Consider the following 20,559-nt stretch of genomic DNA (forward strand, 5'->3'; position numbering starts at 1 on the left):
CGTTCCTCCCTCTTTTTTTGGAGTCTCTTCTCATTTTTTTTTATAAGTGGTTTTATTCTTTTTTAAAAATTAATAAGTTATTTATTTTTGGCTGTGTTGGGTCTTCGTTGCTACACTCGGGCTTTCTCTAGTTGCGGCGAGTGGGGGCTACTCTTTGCTGTGGTGCACGAGCTTCTCATTGCGGTGGCTTCTCTTGTTGCGGTGCACGGGCTCTAGGTGTGTGGGTTAAGCAGTTGTGGCTCGCGGGCTCTAGAGCACAGGCTCAGTAGTTGTGGCGCACGGGCTTAGTTGCTCCATGGCATGTGGGCTCTTCCCGGACCAGGGTCGAACCCGTGTCCCCTGCGTTAGCAGGTGGATTCTTAACCTCTGTGCCCGCAGGGAAGTCCCTCTTCTCATTTTTTATGTTTTAGGAAAGACAGATTTAGGATATCTTAAGCAATTATCAAGTTATATTTTTATTTATTTATTTTTAAAATGTCACTTTTTATTCCAAATTCTTTTTTTCTGGCTTACGGGATCTTAGTTCCCTGACCAGGGATTGAACCCACCCCCTCAGCAGTGAAAGTGCAGAGTCCTAACCGCTGGACCGCCAGGGAATTCCTCACCAAGTTGCATATTTAAAAAAAATCTGTCAAGGCCTACATTAATGAAAGAAATAAGGTTTTTAAAAAGTTCAATGTTTATAGACATGTTCATTAAAAAAGGACGGAATTAGAAGATAGCAAATAATGTTGATACACCCCAGGAAGGGCTCAGGCAAGGAAAGATACGTCATTTCGTCGCAAGAAAGAAAGACCATAGTTGGAAGTTAATGGCCAGCCCAACTTTAGGTCTTGTGCTAGTTTTCCTTCTGCATCTACAGCCTATATCTAATGCAGGAGGATGCTGAAAGAGGCAGGCAACATTTTTTTTTTTTTTTTTTTGGTGTAAAACCGTAAATGTTTCATGAGCAGAATTGCTGCTGTGATTTAACAGGGCTGATGGATAAAAATAATTATTTAAATCAGCCGCCTTCATCAGAGAAAGAGCCCCTCACAGATTAAGTGGCTAAAGATGATTGATTACAAATGTCATAGGAGGGGGCCTTTTCCACTTTCCCTCCTCGATGGAAGTAGCATTCGGAGGTGGTTTCTTTTTTTTTTAATTTAATTTATTTTTATTTTTGGCTGCGTTGGGTCTTCATTGCTGTGTGCAAGCTTTCTCTAGTGGTGGCGAGCAGGGGCTACTCTTTGTTGCGGTGCGCGGGCTTCTCATTGCGGTGGCTTCTCTGGCTGCGGAGCACGGGCTCTAGGCGCACGGGCTTCAGTAGTTGTGGCTCGTGGGCTGTAGAGCGCAGGCTCAGTAGTTGTGGCGCACGGGCTTAGTTGCTCTGCGGCACGTGGGATCTTCCCGGACCAGGGCTCGAACCCATGTTCACTGCATTGGCAGGCGGATTCTTAACCACTGCGCCACCAGGGAAGCCCCATTTGATTTTTTATAACTGTAACCCTACATGCTGCCCATAGTAGAGTTTCTGCAGTGAATTTTTTTTTTTTTTTTTGGCTGCAACTGGTCTTAGTTGTGGCCTGTGGGATCTTTAGTTGTGGCACTCGGACTTCTTAGTTGTGGCATGCATGCAGGATCTAGTTCCCCGACCAGGGATCGAAGCTGGGCCCCCTTCGTTGTGAGCACGGAATCTTACCCACTGGACCACCAGGGAAGTCCCCCTGCAGTGGACTTAACAGGGAGGCACCTGCCTTGCCAAAGACCTTTTATTTTTTATTTTATTTATTTATTTATTTATTTTTTTGCGGTACGCGGGCCTCTCACTGTTGTGGCCTCTCCCGTTGCGGGGCACAGGCTCCGGACGCGCAGGCTCAGCGGCCATGGCTCACGGGCCCAGCCGCTCCGCGGCATGTGGGATCCTCCCGGACCGGGACACGAACCTGTGTACCCTGCATCGGCAGGCGGACTCTCAACCACTGCGCCACCAGGGAAGCCCCAAAGACCTTTTAAAATAAGGTCCCAGGAAATTTTATTTCCTGGTCAGTTTTTGACTAGTGCATGTATCGGTACGACGGAGTGCAGTGTCCGCAGATGCTTGCGTTGGGATCTTGAAACGAGTTCACATTTTAGCGTTTTTACTATGGTTTCTGTTTGGTGCACCTGGGTGCTGCTTTTCAAGAGAACTAAAGCTTTCTCTGACCATGCGACACGAATGAGTAGGAGTTTATTCAGATTCTTGATAGGAAGTTGCTGTTCTTTTCTGCAAAGCAGTATGCGAGGTACTGGGTTGGCTAGGAAGGAAAATAAGACCAAGTCAGGTGGTTCTAAGAGTAAAACGTGGAGACCCTGTGCCTGGGGGTCCTTCCTACCTGGAGCAGTAATGTGAACGCGGATGTCGGCACTGGGGACCACTGGCCACACAGGGGAGGGGATGGGCAGCGGGAGATTGGCAAAGATGTCAGGAGGACCTTGCTAACTGTGAATACCTTTTCTTGCAGGCTCACCTCGGGGGCGCTGGGGTGCCTTGTTCAAGTTCAGCGCCCACTGCTGAGGGGTCGTGTGCAAATGCTGTGCCCCGCTCCGGGGAGCCCTGTACCAATTGGGCGGAGGGGCCCCGCCAGCCTTGGCCTGAGAGCACCATGGTGGTGGTGGAGGAGACCCCCGCTTCGCCTGACGCATGCCCTGTGGAAGATGTAAGTATGTGCTCTTCGCACCGGTGCGATGGGGACACAGACGCTGGTTCCCCCGCGAGGTGAAGCAGAGAGGATGCTCCCCGGGGTCCCGGGGAGGGGCTGGGGGGACGGGAGGAACCTGTCTTCAGTTTGCTCTGTGGTATTAGGGCCTCCTGAGTTTCTTTAGAGAAAATGGCAAAATTGCACGTCACAGTAAAGCCAATGACAGCTGCGTCTAATCCCTGGAAGCTGGAAATGCTGCCTCGTATGGAAACGGGGTCTTTGCAGGCGGCGTTGAGTTCAGGACCTTGACGTGGGGACGTGGTCCTGGCTTATCCGGGGAGGACACAGTGTCGTCACGAGGGTTCTCCTAAGAGGGAGGCGAAAGGAAGCTTGATGAGATGGGAGAGAAGCAGGAGTGAGACGGGGAGCGATGGGGAGATGTGAGCTTCTGGCTTTGAAGGTGTGCGGGAGCCACAGGTGCCTCTATGATCTGGAAGAGGCGAAGAAATGGGCCAGAACCTCCAGAAGGAGCTCGGCCTTGCCAAGGGCAGCTGCCCAGTGAGGCCCAGCGCGGACGCCTGACCTCCAGAACCGTGAACGTCATCAGTCTGCATTGGTGTTTTTTGTTTTGCTTTTCACACTTCCTGAAGGTTGATTCTTTGCCGGGTGCAGCCCTAATCACTGTACGATACACTGTTCCTGTTCAGCAGCACCAGAGCACAGTTCTTGTGTCCAGTTTTTAAAACTAATTTCTTTTAGTGTGTCGTTGCTTTACAATGTTGCGTGAGTTTCTGCTGTACAGCTAAGTGAATCAACTCTGCGTATCCATATATCCCCTCTTTTTTGGACTCCCTTCCCGTTTAGGTCACCACAGGGCACTGAGTAGGGTTCCCTGTGCTCTACAGTAGGTTCTCATTAGTGATCTATTTTATATATAGTAGTGTATGTATGTCCATTCCAATCTCCCAATTCATCCCACCCCGCCTTCCCCCCACCCCCCGGTAACCATAAGTTTGTTCTCTACATCTGTGTCTCTGTTTCTGCTTTGCAAATAAGTTCATCTGTATCATCTTTCTAGATTCCACATAGAAGCGATATTACACGATATTTGATTCTCTCTTTCTGACTTACTTCACTCTGTATGACAGTCTCTAGGTCCATCCATGTCTCTGCAAATGGCACTATTTCGTTCTTTTTTATGCCTGAGTAATATTCCATTGTATATATGTGCCACATCTTCTTTATCCATTCCTCTGTTGATGGGCATTTAGGTTGCTTCCATGTCCTGGCTACTGTAAACAGTGCTGCAGTGAACATAGGGGTGCATGTGGCTTTTCTAATTATGGTTTGCTCTGGGTTTATGCCCAGGAGTGGGCTTGCTGGGTCATATGGGTAAATACTGTTAGTATTTTGAGGAACGTCCATCCTGTTCTCCACACTGGCTGCACCAGTTGACATTCCTACCAACAGTGCAGGAGGGTTCCCTTTTCTCCGCATGCTTGCCAGTATTTATTGCTTGTACATTTTTTGATGATGGCATTGTTGTTAGCCAACTAGCTTGTGTCTCTAAAAATGAGAAGGTCATTGCCCTTCTAGAAGGAAGGGGTGCTTTTTTGTGGTGTGTGTGTGTGTATATTTCATTATTTTGCACTCCCAGGCCATCTTTGCAATTAATTATGCAGCATTGCTGCCACCTACCGGCCATCCATTGAATGATTCACTCTGGGTTCTTTATTTTGGGGATTTGGAACCAGTCCAAAAAACCAAAAAAATGATTTTCATAAATTCCTGTAACTGCGGAAGAGCTGGGTGTCTGGATCTGGGATCCTTATTCCAAGTAGCAGCCTTTGTATGTATAGTCATGGCAGTGTCGAGGAGTAGGTCTCCGTTTTCAAAAGTTGAATATCTTGGGCTTGCCTGGTGGCGCAGTGGTTGAGAGTCCGCCTGCCGATGCAGGGTACACAGGTTCGTGTCCCGGTCCGGGAGGATCCCACATGCCGCGGAGCGGCTGGGCCCGTGCGCCACGGCCGCTGAACCTGCGCGTCCGGAGCCTGTGCTCCACAACGGGAGAGGCCGCAGCAGTGAGAGGCCCGCGTACCGCAAAAAAAAAAAAAAAAAAAAGTTGAATATCTCATTTAAAAAGTTGAATATCTCATTTATTTCCCATATAAAGGCATGTGTTAGATAAATATTTTTGCAGTTTGTTATCTGCTCAGCCAAGTGTCCTGTCCTATAGCCTCTTGGGTTGGGAAATGCAGTTAGTGGAAAGATTAGGGATGCCTTTCCTTGTTTTTTTGAAGTTGTTGGCTGTTTTTGCTATGGTTAATTTCTAAATGGTATCCTTGGATGAAAAGAAGTACCTAGTTTAGACCAATTTGTTAATGTTTCCTATATGAGGAGTGGGTTTTGTTTACCTTTTAGGAAATCTGTCTCTACATCAGGGTCATAAAGCTCATCACCTCTGATGTCTTATGGATTTTTTATTCTTTTTACATTCAAGTATATAATTGATCTGGAATTGATGTTACGTGATGAATGAGTTTGGGGTCCACATACATCACTGTTATGTGTGGATCTGTAATGAACTCAGCATGTTTGCAGTCAAAACTGTTACATCTCCACTGCTTTGTCATGTCTCCTTGGCCATCAGTCAGATACTCACACGTTACTAGGTGGCTCTGTTTTTGGAGTTGCTAATCCTATGGGTTCCTCCCCCCCTTGGGAAATGGTATATATGTATACTTTTAAACTTGAAGTATAGTTGATTTACAGTGTTGTGTTGGTTTCAGGTGTACAACAAAGTGATTCAGTCATATATATATATATATATATATATATATATATATATACTTTTTCAGATTCATTTCCATTATAGGTTATTATAAGATAATGAATATAGCTTCCTGTGCTAAACAGTGGGTCCTTGTTTATCTATTTTATATATAGTAATGTGTGTCTGCTAATCCCAAACTCTTAATTTATCCCCCCCCTTCCCCTTTGGTAACTGTACGTTTGTTTTCTATGTCTGTGAGTCTGTTTCTGTTTTGTAAATAGGTTCATTTGTACCGTTTTTTTAGATTCTGCATATAAGTGATATCGTATGGTATTTGTCTTTCTCTGTCTGACTTACTTCACTCAGTATGACAATCTCTACTTGCATCCATGTTGCTGCAAATGGTGTTATTTCATTCTTTTTTATGGCTGAGTAATATTCCATTGTATACATGTACCATGTCTTATATATGTACACGTCTTCTTTATCCATTCATCTGTCGGTGGACAGTTAGGCTGCTTCCACGTCTTGTGAATAGTGCTGCTGTGAACATGGGGGTGCATGTGTCTTTTCAAATTAGAGTTTTCATCTTTTCTGGATACATGCCCAGGAGTGGAATTGCTGGATCATATGGTAACTCTGTTTTTAGTTTCTTAAGGAATCTCCATCCTCTTCTCCGTAGTGGCTACACCCACTTATATTCCCACCGAGGGGATGGAATTCTTACTTGGCAATTCCCTTACAGTGACACTCGGAAGACGTTTCAAAATCATCTGACTTCCATTATTTCTCCAAGAATTCATCTCCCAGTCTTATGTTTATACATTTGAAGGTCATATGTCTTTTTGGTCTGCTTTTAACATCTTTCTCTTAGGCTCCGGTTTTTATCATAATGACTTTTTATTATCATTTGAATTTACCCTATTTGGGTTTGTAGCACTTATTGAAACTGTATTCCTCTGCCCTTTCTTTCTCTGTCTGTGTCTCTCTCCTCTTCCCACTTCCCTATCCTTCTGTGATTCCAATGACATCTACAGTAGGAATTTCATCGCATCCCATGTGTCTGTGACACACTTCTCCCATCTGTCTTCCCGTGCTTCCGTCTACTGGCCTGTTTTCCAGTTAACCAGTCTTCTCTTTGGCTGTGTCTAATCAGCTGTTAAACCCACATCCTGCACACTTTGTTTCAGCTATCGTGTTTTTAGTCCACATAAACGCCAAATGTTTACGAGGGGGTTTTCAGTACTCCCTTGAAACTCTCCAACTTGTCCCATCATTTAAAGTATTTTCCACGTTCAATTACAGTCTGTGTGCCGTCCACCATACATCTGCGTCTCACATGGATCTGGTTTTGTGCTTTGATTTCGTCTTCTCTTGATTTTCACGCCTTTGGTCTTGTCTCGCTGCGTGCTGGTTGATTTCTGATTGACTGCAAGACGTTGTGTATGGAAAAATGGCAGGGATCCTCTGAGGCTCTGAATCACAGGATCACCCAGAGAGCATTTCTTTTTTTTTTTTTTTTTTTTTTGCTGTACACGGGCCTCTCACTGTTGTGGCCTCTCCCGTTGCGGAGCACAGGCTCCGGACGGGCAGGCTCAGCGGCCATGGCTCACAGGCCCAGTCACTCTGCGGCATGGGGGATCTTCCCGGACCGGGGCACGAACCCGTGTCCCCTGCATCGGCAGGCAGACTCAGAGAGCATTTCTTATGTGTTGTTTTTCTTTTTTCAGCAGGAAGTTTTCATAGAGATGGTTTGCCCGCATGCTATTAGAGGTTGAGTTGGAGTGAAATTGGGTTTTGGTGTTTGTGAAGGTTGGTCTTTTGCTGGTTCTCTTTTCAGTGGCGTCCTAAATGAAAGCTTGTGTTTAGAGTGTCCCTCTTGGATACCTCATTATTTATGGGCTCCTCAGGGCTATAGCCTTTCAGTTGCCTCGAGGGGAAATAAAAGAAGTGTGTGTGTGTGTGTGTGTGTGTGTGTGTGTGTGTGTGTGTGTATGTATATATATATATATATTTTTTTTTTTTTTTTGGTCTAGAATTTTAAGTTGCTTTTGGCAGGAGGTTTACTGGGAAACAAGTAGCTTCACCCATTGATGAAAGTGGAAAAATCCCTCTTCGGTTCTTGAATAGATTTGTATATTTACACTTTTTAGTTTTCACCACCTCTTGCAGTCACAACGTTCACAAGATGATAGCCCATGATGCCAAGGAGTGTGTCTTCATCATGTGTCCTAAACTTACCTGCTCGGGGTGTGTATGTGAGCATTCTGTGTCTGTCTGTTGGCGGTCCATTCCCCGCACAGTCTGGCTTTACGATGCTCTCTTTCTGCTTTCATCTTTCTGGGCTTAGAGTCATTGGCTTCTCAAGCTACTTTCCATCCTTCAGCGGCTCTGTCTTCTTTGACCTGAGAATCCTCTGAATTGTTTCCAATCTGAGAGTCTCTCTTTTCAAGGTGACCCAAGCTGGCAGCAGCTAGTTAGGGGTGTGGATCAGTGAAATAGTGATCATCTCAGGAGAAAAATAAATGCAGAAGTCACGTTTTACGTAGGTGTGTTCGTAAGCCTGCCAGCCATTGGCTGAAAGGCCGGCATTGCACCATCATAGTATCAAATCCTTGTCTTGGAATTCTCTCCGGGCTTTCTGCACATGTGAAGAAAGACGTCCCTGTTTGTGGCTAGGAAGAGTAAGGGGAATATTTACTATTACTGTTTCAGTTTATATTTTAGTTGTTAACGTTCATTGTTTTTTTTTCCTCTTTTTTTATTGAAGTATAGTTGATTTACAATGTTGTGTTAGTTTCAAGTGTACAGCAATTAAACATATATATGTACATATATTTTTTTTCATATTCTTTTCCATTATAGCTTATTACAAGATATTGAATATAGTTCCCTGTGCTCTACAGTAAATCCTTGTTGTTCACCTATTTTATATATAGTAGTTTGCATCTGTGTCTAGGGGTCTTGTTCAGAAGTTTGTATCTACGTCTAGGGGTCTTGTTCAGAAATGTTAGCGTGAGTTGACATAACTTCTTTTCCTGTTTAAATTTGTAAGAGCCTAACACATCTGCAGAAGACAAGTGGAAAAGTTGTATTATTAGTTCATCCTTTCTTATCAAGTAAATGACCCTGAGTTAAATCTCTTCCAAGGAAGGATAAAGTTTCACGATGGCCCACGTGGAATTTATTTATGTGTTCTTTCTTGAGAGAAATTAAGCTGACAAAAGTGACATTTTCCTAATCCGGTTCAACTAATCTTTCTGAAATTACTCACATCTGTTGGCAATTAACCGTTTGCCAGGCCAACTGCTTCGTTTGTCCGTGACATCCAGTGTCCGTGCTGTGTATGATTAAAGAACTTGAGTTTCAGAGACAGTAAGTAATTTATCCAGTTTCTTTTTCTCAATGGGTGTTAGGATTCAAACTAGAAAATTCCACCACCCAACCCTGATTGGATGAGGAAATTATTTATTTTTATGGTATTTATTATTTGTAGATAGTGCAATTATCTCATTCGTCATTTTTTTTCCCCTAAAGGTTGTTTTGGTGTTTTGTACACCAGGGAGACTTAGGATGCATTAATGATGTGGATTGAATAGGGCTCGTAGAGGGCTTGATAGTCAGAGAGGTGTGAATTCAAATCCCCCCTCTGTCACTTGCTACGTCTGGCATGTTTAACAAGTATCTCTGTCTGAAAGTTCAACTTTTCCTCAGTAAGAGAAGGGATCAGACTCTCTACGTCATGGGGTTGTTGTGAGATTAAAAGGAATAATGCGTAACAAGTTTATGAGTTTAATTTAGGGACCAGTGTTGAACACCTAATACAAAGGAGCTGTTATTATCCTGGCCTTTCATGTTTTGGATAAAGTTATCATTTTATTTTCTACTGTAATTATTAGAACTTAATTTTATTTTTGGCTTTCACGTACATAATCAAGATCAGGAAGAATGAGCCCATATTTTTTGTTTTTATTTATTTTTTTAATATTTTATTGAATTATAGTTGATTTCCAGTGTTGTGTTAATTTCTGCTGTACGGCGAAGTGATTGTTATACATGTATCTATTCTTTTTCATATTCTTTTCCATGATGGTTTATCACAAGATATTGCATATAGTTCCCTGTGCTCTACAGTAGGACCTTGTCATTTATCCATCCTATATATAATAGTTTGCATCTGCTAATCCCAAACTCCTGATCACTCCCTCCCCCGCAACCTTGGCAACCACCGGTCTGTTCTCTGTATCTGTGAGCCTGTTTCTGTTTTATAGATAAGTTCATTAGTGTCATATTGTAGATTCCACATGTAAGTGATATCATGCGATATTTGTCTTTCTCTGTCTGACTCACTTCACTGAGTATGATCATCTCTAGGTCCATCCATGTTGCTGCAAATGGCATGATTTTGTTCTTTTTTATGAGACCGTATTTTAATTGGCACTTTCAAGTTGACGAGATAGAAAAAGCAAAATTTAAAAAGAGCAACTTTATGAACACAGTGTTCTCTTCTACATTAAAAATGTTTTTACTGAATTTCACCAAAAATGTACTTTTGTGCACTTTTTACTGCCAACTTACTTCAGTTTCCTGATGTCTTCCTTTACCTCTGCCTCAGGACATTTGCACGTGCGTGCTGTCCTGCTTTTCTCACCATTGTCTCTTTCTCCCCACGTCTCCTGCTCATCTTTCAAACTTTGTTCCAGATGTTACTGCTTCAGGAGTCCTTACCCCTCCTGACGAGGTCGATCTGACCTTGATAAACCTGCCCTTGGTTGTCTGTCATTTTCCTTTGCAGAACTTTACAGGATTGTCATCTTATAGTTGTTATTGGTGGGACATTCATCTCTCTCCTTAGACAGTAAGCTGCATGAGGGTGGCCCACTCTTTGGTCTTCCTACGTCACTCTCTGTGAATAGCCTTTGGACGTATACGTAGGTGCCTCCGTTAATACAGGGATGACCTGCGCTTTCTCCGAAACGGGAAAGCCGGTACCAGAGATTTGGGAGCTGGGAGTGTGAGTTGCCAGCCTCCGCGTCAGGTCAACTCACTCAGAATCTCTGGGGCAGTGGCTGGGGAATCTGCCTTCCCCGCATGGAGGAAGCTCTGTCTGACCGCCACAGTCGGGGTCAGCCCAGCCCACGACACGATTCCTGCCGTGTGTTTGCCGTGAGGATGGGCAGCTGTGTCCGCGTTCTCTTCTCTGTAGTTACATCGCTGGAGCCTTTGGACTTGAATGGGCTGCAGCCTGGGGGCGCGGCCTCGGCCCCCAACACTGAATTCATCGGGGTGGGCTAGCTACTGTAAGAAATAGCCCCCCAAATACATACAAGTGTATTTCTGGTGCGTGTCACACTCAGCCCAGGCGGTAAAGCTGTGCTGTGGTCCATGCGGTCTTGCGGGGATCCAGGATTCCTCCCCTTGGCCTCTGCTCCATCACCATCCAAGGAAGCCCTTGTCCATGGCGGCTCCTTAAGAAAGGGTTAGGCTCCCACGAGGAAGCCACCCACCGCCTGTAATGCATTAAGTCGTGTCTTGTGCATCTGGGATGATCTTTGCTACGTACCACCCTTGGGAGAGCCGAGAAACTAGTCGCTCAAATGGTTTTCCGTAGGGTTTCGTTTTCCTGTGGAATTCCGGCTGAAATTGGAAGAGGTTGTCTGCCAAGGGACATTGCTCTTCACCTGACCTGTGGGGACAGAGGGTAGGAAACGTGTCCCCCACCTCAGCACCCAGTCTGGGGCGGACTCAGGTCACATCTCCTCAATGCTGTGGGTGAGAATTCATCACGTGGTCCTGCTTAGATGCAAGGAGCCCAAGACGAAGCAGGAGACACAGGCATTGGCGAGCTCCTCTGAGCCATATTTGCCGTATTTGGAGGCAGAAAAGCATCAATTGGGTGTTTGTATTTGCACGAAGGGTTGTCCTAACTTGGCGTTTATTCTTCTCTTTTTTTTTAGATGATAGGTTGGCCGGAAATGGAGACTTCCTCTGGAGTGCTGTGTGACCCGTTGTCACCACCCTCCACCCAATTCGCAGACTTCACAGGGACCCAAACCAGCTCGGTATAACTCACTTCTGTTTCTTTCTAATTCTTTTTTTTTTTTTTTCTGTACCGCACAGCATACGGGATCCTAGTTCCCTGACTAGGGATCGAATCTGCGCCCCCTGCCTTGGAAGTTCAGGGTCTTAACCACTGGACCTCCTGGGAATTCCCTGCTTCTACTTCTTAAGCATGGCCGTGTCTCTGCATGCCTGTCCATCGACCACCAGAGGAGATGCCCCATGGGCTTCTTCACCATCCCGTGACCTTCCTAAATGGTTTTTCCATTGTGTTGTGATGAGTCTCTTTATTTTCGAGGCAGATAGGAGACCTGGTTGTCTATTCAGATGTTTTTTCCCTCCTCCATCACTGAGTTTTGTGTTGGTCCTTTGGTCATTCTCTTATATCTTGCTTTAGGAAGACTCAGAAAAGAAAAAGATACAACATCAAAATGGCCTATATGCCTTCCTTAATTTTTGTTAAGTTTTCGGGACAACTTTGCACCCGTGTTTCACGTCACTATTCAAGGATTATGGCTTTCCCTTTTTTTCCCCCCCGCTAAATTTACCTGCATGAATCTGGGCTTTTGTTCCCAAGCATCTCAGAAGATTAAATCCAGACAGACTCTTAATCTCGCTGACAGACCATCTTAGTCAAGTGCTTCCGTAGACATTTGGTCTAAACTAATTGCCCCTCTCTGAAAAGTATTTTTGTTATTGTTTTAAAATTTTTACTGGAGTTGCTTTACAATGTTGTGTTCGTTTCAGCTGTACAGCAAAGCAAATCTGTTCTACATACACATAGATCCACTCTTTTTTAGATTCTTTTCCCATATAGGTCATTACAGAGTATTGAGTAGAGTTCCCTGTGCTATACGGTAGGTCCTTATTAGTTATCTAGTTTATATATAGCAGTGTGTATGTGTCAATCCCAGTCTCCTGATTTGAAACGTTAACCTTTACATCGCATGACAAGTGTCAGCATCTCATCTTGTGCAGGAGAAAGCTGGGGGGAAGTTTAGAGTGGCAGAGCACACTCTGACTTATTTATTTAGCACAACCCATTCGTTTGGTCTTATTTTCCCAGGAAAAAGAGTTCTCTGTCATTTTGGTTAAGACGGCGGTCCTGTGAGGCCCCCGGCAGACTAACGATGGAACGGTTATGTTTCTAGCAGCCCGTGGAGAGCGCGGAAGGTGGCCCACCTGAGGAAGCCTTGGAGCCACGCCGGGAGCCCCCTGTGGATGTCACCAGGGACCCCAGTCTCCAGGATGCTTTGGAGGTGGTGTCCTCATTGTCTGCCTTGTCCAGCTCTCCTGATGGACGCTGTGCGCTAACTCAGGGGCCAGCTGCGTACACGCACTGGCGTTACCCCCATTTCGAGCCTCGCTTGTGGAGAGAAGAGTCCGCCTGCTTCTCCCGCTGCCTGAGACCCGTTTGTCTTGCGTTTGCCCGCGGTGGTCGGTCCACCCTCTTTCCTGTCCTCTGCTCTGATAATCACGCCCGTTCTCTCTTCAAAAGCTGTTCTGCAGAAGTTAATTGACGTTATGGGGCTGTGCTGTGTTTTCCCGCAAAGTGAGCTTGGAAGTTCATGCACACTGTCTAAAAAGATGAGCGTAAAAGCTGGGAAATTTGGCGGTGGTGGGGGAACCTTTCAATCCAAATCGAGCATGCGTTGATTTCTTCTTGAAGAAGGAAGTGAAAGATGCTTCCTTCGTGACTCTCCGTCTTACAGATGCTCTGGTCTCAAACTTCAGGCTGTGCGATGATGCTTTTAATGATGATGAAATGCTTTCATTTCTCTCTAACCATGATCTTAATAATACCTTTTGGTCTTTTAGAGCAAATACAGCTGTAGAGCTGAGTGTTGGGTGTAGGATGAAATTTCGTGTTGATTTTTTGGATTGTGTTTTTGTCTGTTGAGGCTGCGGTAACAGAAACACCATAGTCTGGGTGGCTTATGAACAATAAGAAATGGATTTCTTGGTGTCTGGTGAGAGCCCACTTCCTGGCTCACAGAGGGTGTCTTGTTGCTGGTTCCTCACATGGAGGAAGGGGTGAGGGAGCTCTCTGGGGTCTCTCTTCTTTTGAATTTATTTCTTAATTGAGATATAGTTGAATGTGTCCCATTCTTTCCAGAAAGTTTTCATTCCCGGGAACTCACGGAGCCCCAGTCCAAGCGCTCTTAACGGGGAAACGTGCTGAGCTATGCTGGAAAATATCTTGTTTTCACTCTTGCAGTTTCTTTGAGCAACACGTTGGCAATGTTTCAACAAACTGTGCGGGGATGAGTGTAGAAAGCAGAACCTTATATGTAAAAACTCTTTGAAAGCATCGTGGCAGATAAACAGTGGAGAACGTGTTGCATGCCTAGTGGATAGAAACAGTAGCGTAACTGTCTGGTGTCCAGTACTGTCCACCCCCCAGCCCCCCTTTTGCTGATCTATTTGCGTGCCAACCAAAAGTCAGGGGTGTGTGTGTGTGTGTGTGTGTGTGTGTGTGTGTGTGTATGTGTACACATTTGCGTATTTATAATTTTCCTCATACGTATCCTTTAAGAAGATGGAAACCCTGCCATGGCAAGAAAAAAAAAGATTTAAATTAGTATTGAAATGGTCTTGCCAGGCTGTCCCAAATGTCATACACTGTATTTACACAATACGAACCTTTTCTTCATTTCACGTAGTTTGGTTACACTCAGGGATGCAGAACGTGTTTTGTTTTGTTTTGTTAACTTTTAATTTTATTTTGGAGTAGAGTTGATTAACGATGTTGTGATAGTTTCAGGTATACAGCACACTGATTCCATTATACATAGATCGGTATCTATTCTTTTTTCAAATTCTTTTCCCATTTAGGTTGTGATATAATATTGAGCAGAGTTCCCTGTGCTCTACAGGAGGTCCTTGTTGGTTATCCATTTTAATTATAGCAGATACAGAACCTTTTTTTGGTGGGTGGAAAGATTAAGATGATCATATAAGCGTGTGTGAAAGGGTTTAGGGGCTAGGCGTTAAAACGAGTCTTAGGAACAAGTGGACACAAGTACAATGATAAAGTATAAAATTTCAAAAAAGTCAGACCAACTAAGCATCTTCTTGTGAGAAGGTCGTATTAAATTCAGCGTGTGGTTTGTTCAGAAGCAAAGTGTCAGCACCGTCTCCCTGAGACGTGGTGAGGTTTGTCCGTGGAACCGATCGCTCAGCCAGGTGGATGCCCGGGCCGGCTTTCACTCTCTGACGACGGTTTTTCTAACAGCGTCTCCTGTGGGCTTGTCTTCCCTAGGTGGACCTGGCCATCTCCGTCTCCGAGATTTCCATCGAAGAAAAGGCACTGAGTCCCGATGAGGAGCGGAGGAAGTGGGAGGAGGGACGCATCGACTACCTGGGGAAGGATGCGTTTGTCCGGATTCAGGAGAAGCTGGACCGCTTCCTGCAGTGATGGCACCATGGCGTTGGGTGGCCCTGTTCCATGAACGTCTCGAGTCCTTTCCGAGGGAAAGACTCTTCCACGATGTGCCTCTCTTTATGGTTGACCAGCTTGAGTGCCTCATGGCAGTCACGTGGTCCATCCAAAACCCAGCTCAAAGGCCTGTGTGACCCCAGCTACCCATGCCTCCTGGGGGTTCCCCAGGAGGTTGCATCTCCTTACACCTTGTTGGCAAAAGGGAACAGGAATAACCTTCTGGTCAACCCTGGGTCTCTGGTCTTGCTTGAAGGAGCTCAGGATTCTGCCCTGGGCAGGTCCTGCCGTGTCCGTCCTACGTAGGGTTAGATGTCACTGCAGAGTTTCTGTCCCAGTGCCCGTAACACGAGGAGAGGTATTGAGTGCCCTGGGAACCTTTATTCAGTGCCTTGGGACTTTGCAGAATGAAAAGTCCTTCCTGTGAAGACGCAGCAAACGTTCGGATGCCTTGAGTGTGACTCCAGCGTGGACTTTCCCAAGCACGGCTGAGAAACACCACAGCTGTGGTTCCTCTTCAGCAAAAATACCCAAGAGGACTTGCAAGTGCATTGACAGGTGCCCCATGGAGATGTGTCAGAGATATCTGGAAGGAAGCTTCCAGCTGGCTTGGGAGAGGTGACCGCTTCCAAACTGGTTGACCTACTGGTGTAGAAGAACCCAGGGTTTACGCTGAGGGGTGTCTGGTGGCCGTGCGCTCACGGTAGCTGGATTTGGTCGAGGCTGTTTCGAGGCAAACCTGTATGCGGCCCAGGACACCAGGCTGCCCTGTGCTGGGTCACACTACCTCACTTCACAGTATGGAGTCACTGTGCTCTCCAAGCCGTGCCAACTCGGTTCTTTCGGGACAGTTCTCCGTTTGATGACACTAGACGCTTTATCCCATGAGAAAGCCTCCCCTCCAGAAGCATCCGGAAATGAATGCGGTATGTTGGAGCTTCTCCCAGGGTCATTGCTGGTTGCCACCGTAGGATAATTAAAGCCGGATGTCAGTCGCTGTACTGAAGAGAAGGAAATGTAGTTTTTAAATGTTGGAATGGTTTATCACACGTGTGCAATTGAAAGTCATGAGTTCATTAGACACAGGTGTGGAAGAAGCTTGAGAGGGCTGTGTTCAAATCCATCTGAGATCTGGGTGGACTTCTGGGGCTCGTTGTGGCATTCACGTGTGTGAGGTGTGAGCTATGGAGGGCTTGTTTCTTTTTATCTAGGGCTGAATGATCGGTCGTCTTGGTTGGTTTCACACAGATGATGCTTCAGGGGCTACTTGGAAAGAGCCCTAGGGACATAGTCCTTGGGTGGGTTGCATGGGGTGATCACCAACCGTTAGAGTTATCCCATAACTGTGTTGGGGAAGGAACGTCTGTGCTCTGAGCCATAGTGTTGGACTAGAAGAAACAGGAGCCTGAGTCTGGCATCCGTGAGAGGAGGGTTCCAGGAGATGAACATCTGAGTCCGGTCCAGCTTCTCTGGAGAAGAGGATTCTCCAGTGCCTATGGTTGATCGCTCATTGGCTAAAAGTGTACGCTTAAAATGGACTTCTGCTGCGCATCCTAGGGTCAGTCCTCACGTTAGTCAAAGGCTAGCACACTGCAATTAAAATTTTAAGACAGCAGTGGGGTCTCCTTCGGATGTGTGTTGGGGTGTGTTCTGAGCCATTGGGATAACACAGGAATGGGACGCCTTCGTCCTGCCATGAACTTAAATAACCAAATGGGTTTTTTCAGAATGGATGGTAGCAGTAAAATGAGTAGAACTGTTTACTTCTTACCCTCGGAAATCTCATAAGTTCTCTCCAGGCATGCTGCCTTCTCTCCTAGCATTGACGCGTCCATTTCACCCATCCATCCATCCATCCACCTATCCGTCATCCCTCTATCCATCCATCGTCTATCCATCCTTTCATCCATCCATCCATCCATCCTCCATCTATCCACCCATCACGTGGTTTTTTGAGTTCTCTCCAAATGGCAGGCACTCTGACACGTGCTCAATCAATACATGAGAACGTACAGGAACCTGTAAGAACATTTTAACGACGTCTAAGTGATATCCACCCAAGAGGTGTACTACGAGGTTATTTCCTGAAGAATGCCAGTGCCAGGATTCGGGCTGTGTAATGTCAGGACTGCAGAGTGAACAGAAGTTGAATCTTTGAGAGATGTGATTTGACCTACACTATCACTAATATTTTGGTACATAGGAGTTTTTTTTTTAAAAAAAACACATTTAATTGTTCTAGAAATATTATCCAGTTATTTTGGGGCAGGATGAAATGGCAGGTGAAGAAGAAGCATTTCCAGATGCATTGACCTGGTGTGTAGATTTACAGGAACACAGCAAGTATTTTTGTTATTCAAGGTCACTTGGTCAAATCCTGGCGCTGAATGCACAGGAGTCATCCTAATGCTGCCGAGTGTCGGTGTGGAAACGCAAACAGCTTGAACTAAAATAGGGTTTCTTTTAGCCACCACCCCTGAATTAGGAAAAGTAGACCAGTTCTCCTTCCCGATTTCATAGCTCTCTGCCCTTTAGAGTACCATGCCGTTTTTACCGTAGTGCCTTAAGGTAATGTCTTAAATACCACTACTGTCTTAATATTTTTGGTTGTTCGGGTTTTTTTTTTTTTTGAAATTTATTTATTTTATACAGCAGGTTCTTATTCGTTATCTGTTTTATACATATCAGTGTATACATGTCAATCCCAATCGCCCAATTCATCCCACCACCACCACACCACCCCGCCGCTTTCCCCCCTTGGTGTCCGTACGTTTGTTCTCTACGTCTGTGTCTCTCTTTCTGCCCTGCAAACCGGTTCATCTGTACCATTTTTCTAGGTTCCACATATATGTGTTAGCATACGATATTTGTTTTTCTCTGACTTACTTTACTCTGTATGACAGTTTGTAGACAGCACCGATTGTTAACCAAGGTAATGAGCAGAGAGAATCAGCAAGTTTACTATAATAATCAAATTGTATGACTTAAAAAAGGGGGAAAAATGGGAAGGAAATCGCAAAAAGAGGTGGCATATGTATACATATAACTGCTTCACTTTGCTGTACAGCAGAAACTGACACAACATTGTAAAGCAACTCTATGCCAATTAAATTTCTTTAAAAGTTAAAAAAAACAACAACCTAGCACTGGACTGTCGCCAGAACAAACCGCTAATGGGGGAGAGAAAGATGGGACTTGATGTCACGTAGACACTCACACGGCTTGGGGATGGGGACAGACATTCAGAACACGGAACAGGATGGGCTAGTGCACAGCACGGGGATGAAAGCTGACGATACTGTATTACGAACTCGGAAGTCGCTAGGAGAGTAGATCTTAAAAGTTCTCATCACCAAAAAGAAAGGGCAACTATGTGACCTGGTGGAGGTGTGAGCTCATGCTTGGTGGTGACCGTTTGGCGAGATTTATAAACATGAAATCAGGGCTTCCCTGGTGGCGCAGTGGTTGAGGGTCCGTCTGCCGATGCAGGGGACGCGGGTTCGTGCCCCGGTCCAGGAAGATCCCACATGCCGCGGAGCGGCTGGGCCCGTGAGCCATGGCCGCTGAGCCTGCGCGTCCGGAGCCTGTGCTCCGCAACGGGAGAGGCCACAACAGCGAGAGGCCCGCGTACCGCAAAAAAAACAACCCATGAAATCAGGACTTCCCTGCTGGTCCAGTGGTGAAGACCCCGAGCTTCCAATGCAGGGGGCGCAGGTTGGATCCCTGGTCAGGGAACTAGGGTCCCACATGCCATGCAGTGTGGCCTAAAAATAAATAAATGGATCACAGAATTTCAAAAGTAAATAAATACATGAAATCATTATGTTGCAACCTTCAACTTACACCATGTTTGCATGTCAATGATAATAGAGCTGGGGAAGAAAGAAAAAACAAATCACACGCATTGGTCTCTGGTGGGTCCCCCACCATGTTTGGGCTTGACACCCCCAGTCTGCGTGATACATGCGCGGATTTCCTGGTGGGGTTGGTTAACTCTGCCGGCTTGTTGCTGCTTGTTATGCGAAATAACTTTTCTAGAAGGCCACTCCTTGGTATCAACAAAGCGCACAAAAATATTTCTCTGGCCAAGTGCTTTGTAGGAAATGTTGAAAGACATGCCCTTTTAGAGCAGTTTCTCAAGGACTTTTTTTTACCCCCTGCCTTTTCCTGTAAGTTCTTGGAATGAGTCCTTTACTAAGTCATCCAAGAACTATTTTTCGATTATTTACTGTTCAAGGAACCAGGAACCTCTACAAGAGATTTGTAAAAATATAACCTTGGCAGTTTGGGAAAAGACAGTAGGAAAACAAGTTGGGAAGAAACCTTATACTGCTTCCTTTTCAAAGCAATCTGCTCCGGTAGGTGTCCTTCTAAGAGAGAAGAGGAGAGACACAGACACAGAGGAGAAGCCCCAGGAAGACAGAGGCAGAGACGGGAGGGATGCGGCCACAAGCCCAGGGACGCCTGGAGCCCCCAGAAGCTGGAAGAGGCGGGAAGGACCCTCCCCTGGAGCCTCTGGAGGGAGCGCGGCCCTGAGACACCTTGACCTCAGACGTCTGCTCTCCAGGATGGGGGAGGATGGACTTACAGTGTTTAAAGCCTCTGGTTTGTGGTCATTTATTACAACCACCCCAGGAAACTAATACACACACTCTCTGTCAGCCTGTCTAGATCTCAGCTCTTCATCAAGACTGTGTCCTCCTCCAGAAAAGCTTTTCTAGACCTTCCAGGTTTCAGTAGTGGGCCAAGACCAGTATAGAAAGCACCCAGTATTGGGGACCAGATGTGTACCAAGCATTTGATGTCCCTGATTATTTCATCTTCCAATACCCTGGGCATGGGCACCTACTATTTCCCGTAAGGGTCTGACCAAGTGCAAAGGTAATGCCTTAGAGAAAGGATGGTCTTTTCAACAAATGATGCTGAGACCACTGGACATGCATAGGCACAATGATACAGCTTGATAGAGGACTCTTAGAACGCTTGGGTGGGTCTTCTTGAGCTGCCATAACAAAGCACCCCAGACCGGGTCCCTCAAACAACAGACATTTATTTCCCCCTGTCCTGGAGGCTGGAAGTCCGAGATCCAGGCGTGGGTAGGGTTGGTTCCTCCTGAGGTGTCTCTGTTGGGCGTGTAGATGGCCGTCTTCTCCCTGTGTCCTCACAAGCAGAATTGAGGACATCTGAGCAAGAAGGATGGATGGCACCCATGCCCGTATTCTGGTTACCATGGTTACTCTATTACTAGAGCTGTATGGTTGAGGGGAAACAGGTAAAGGGCACATAGAAGCTCTGGTGTTATTTTTATTTCCTACAACTGCACGTGAATCTATAATTATCTCAATGTAAGAAAGTTTATAAAAAGAAAATAGACAGCTGTATACATCTCATGCTATAGTGGCATCAACTGAACTTGAGTTTCAGCGATGAACCCAAAGACATCATGATGAAGAAACAGAACAAGAAATTTGCACCCAAGACTGCTTGCTTCCAAACTCATATTTTTAACCACCCTGGAAAAAAAAAAAAGAAAACCCAGTGGATGAGGGTTCTGATTTCTCCATATTCTCACCAACACTTGTCATTTTTTTTTTTTATTCTAACCATCCAAATGGGCATGAAGTGGT

General features: G+C 45.5%; 1 protein-coding gene across 3 annotated transcripts in view; it reads left to right on the top strand.

Moving 5' to 3' along the window:
- Positions 1-17,954, top strand: part of GYG2 (glycogenin 2) — a 33,508-nt gene extending 15,554 nt beyond the window's left edge. The window contains exons 7-10 of one of the 3 annotated variants that reach the window (XM_079910388.1): positions 2,484-2,678; positions 11,391-11,495; positions 12,645-12,752; positions 14,756-17,954. In XM_079910388.1, the coding sequence (XP_079766514.1) occupies positions 2,484-2,678; positions 11,391-11,495; positions 12,645-12,752; positions 14,756-14,911 (564 nt within the window). In that variant the 3' untranslated portion in view covers positions 14,912-17,954. The remainder of the gene's footprint in view (positions 1-2,483; positions 2,679-11,390; positions 11,496-12,644; positions 12,753-14,755) is intronic. The other 2 variants (XM_079910389.1, XM_079910390.1) reach the window with 2 other exon arrangements.
- The last annotated feature ends 2,605 nt before the right edge of the window (positions 17,955-20,559 follow it).

Source organism: Stenella coeruleoalba (genome assembly GCF_951394435.1).
Source record: "Stenella coeruleoalba genome assembly, chromosome: X".
Taxonomy (NCBI): Eukaryota; Metazoa; Chordata; class Mammalia; order Artiodactyla; family Delphinidae; genus Stenella; species Stenella coeruleoalba.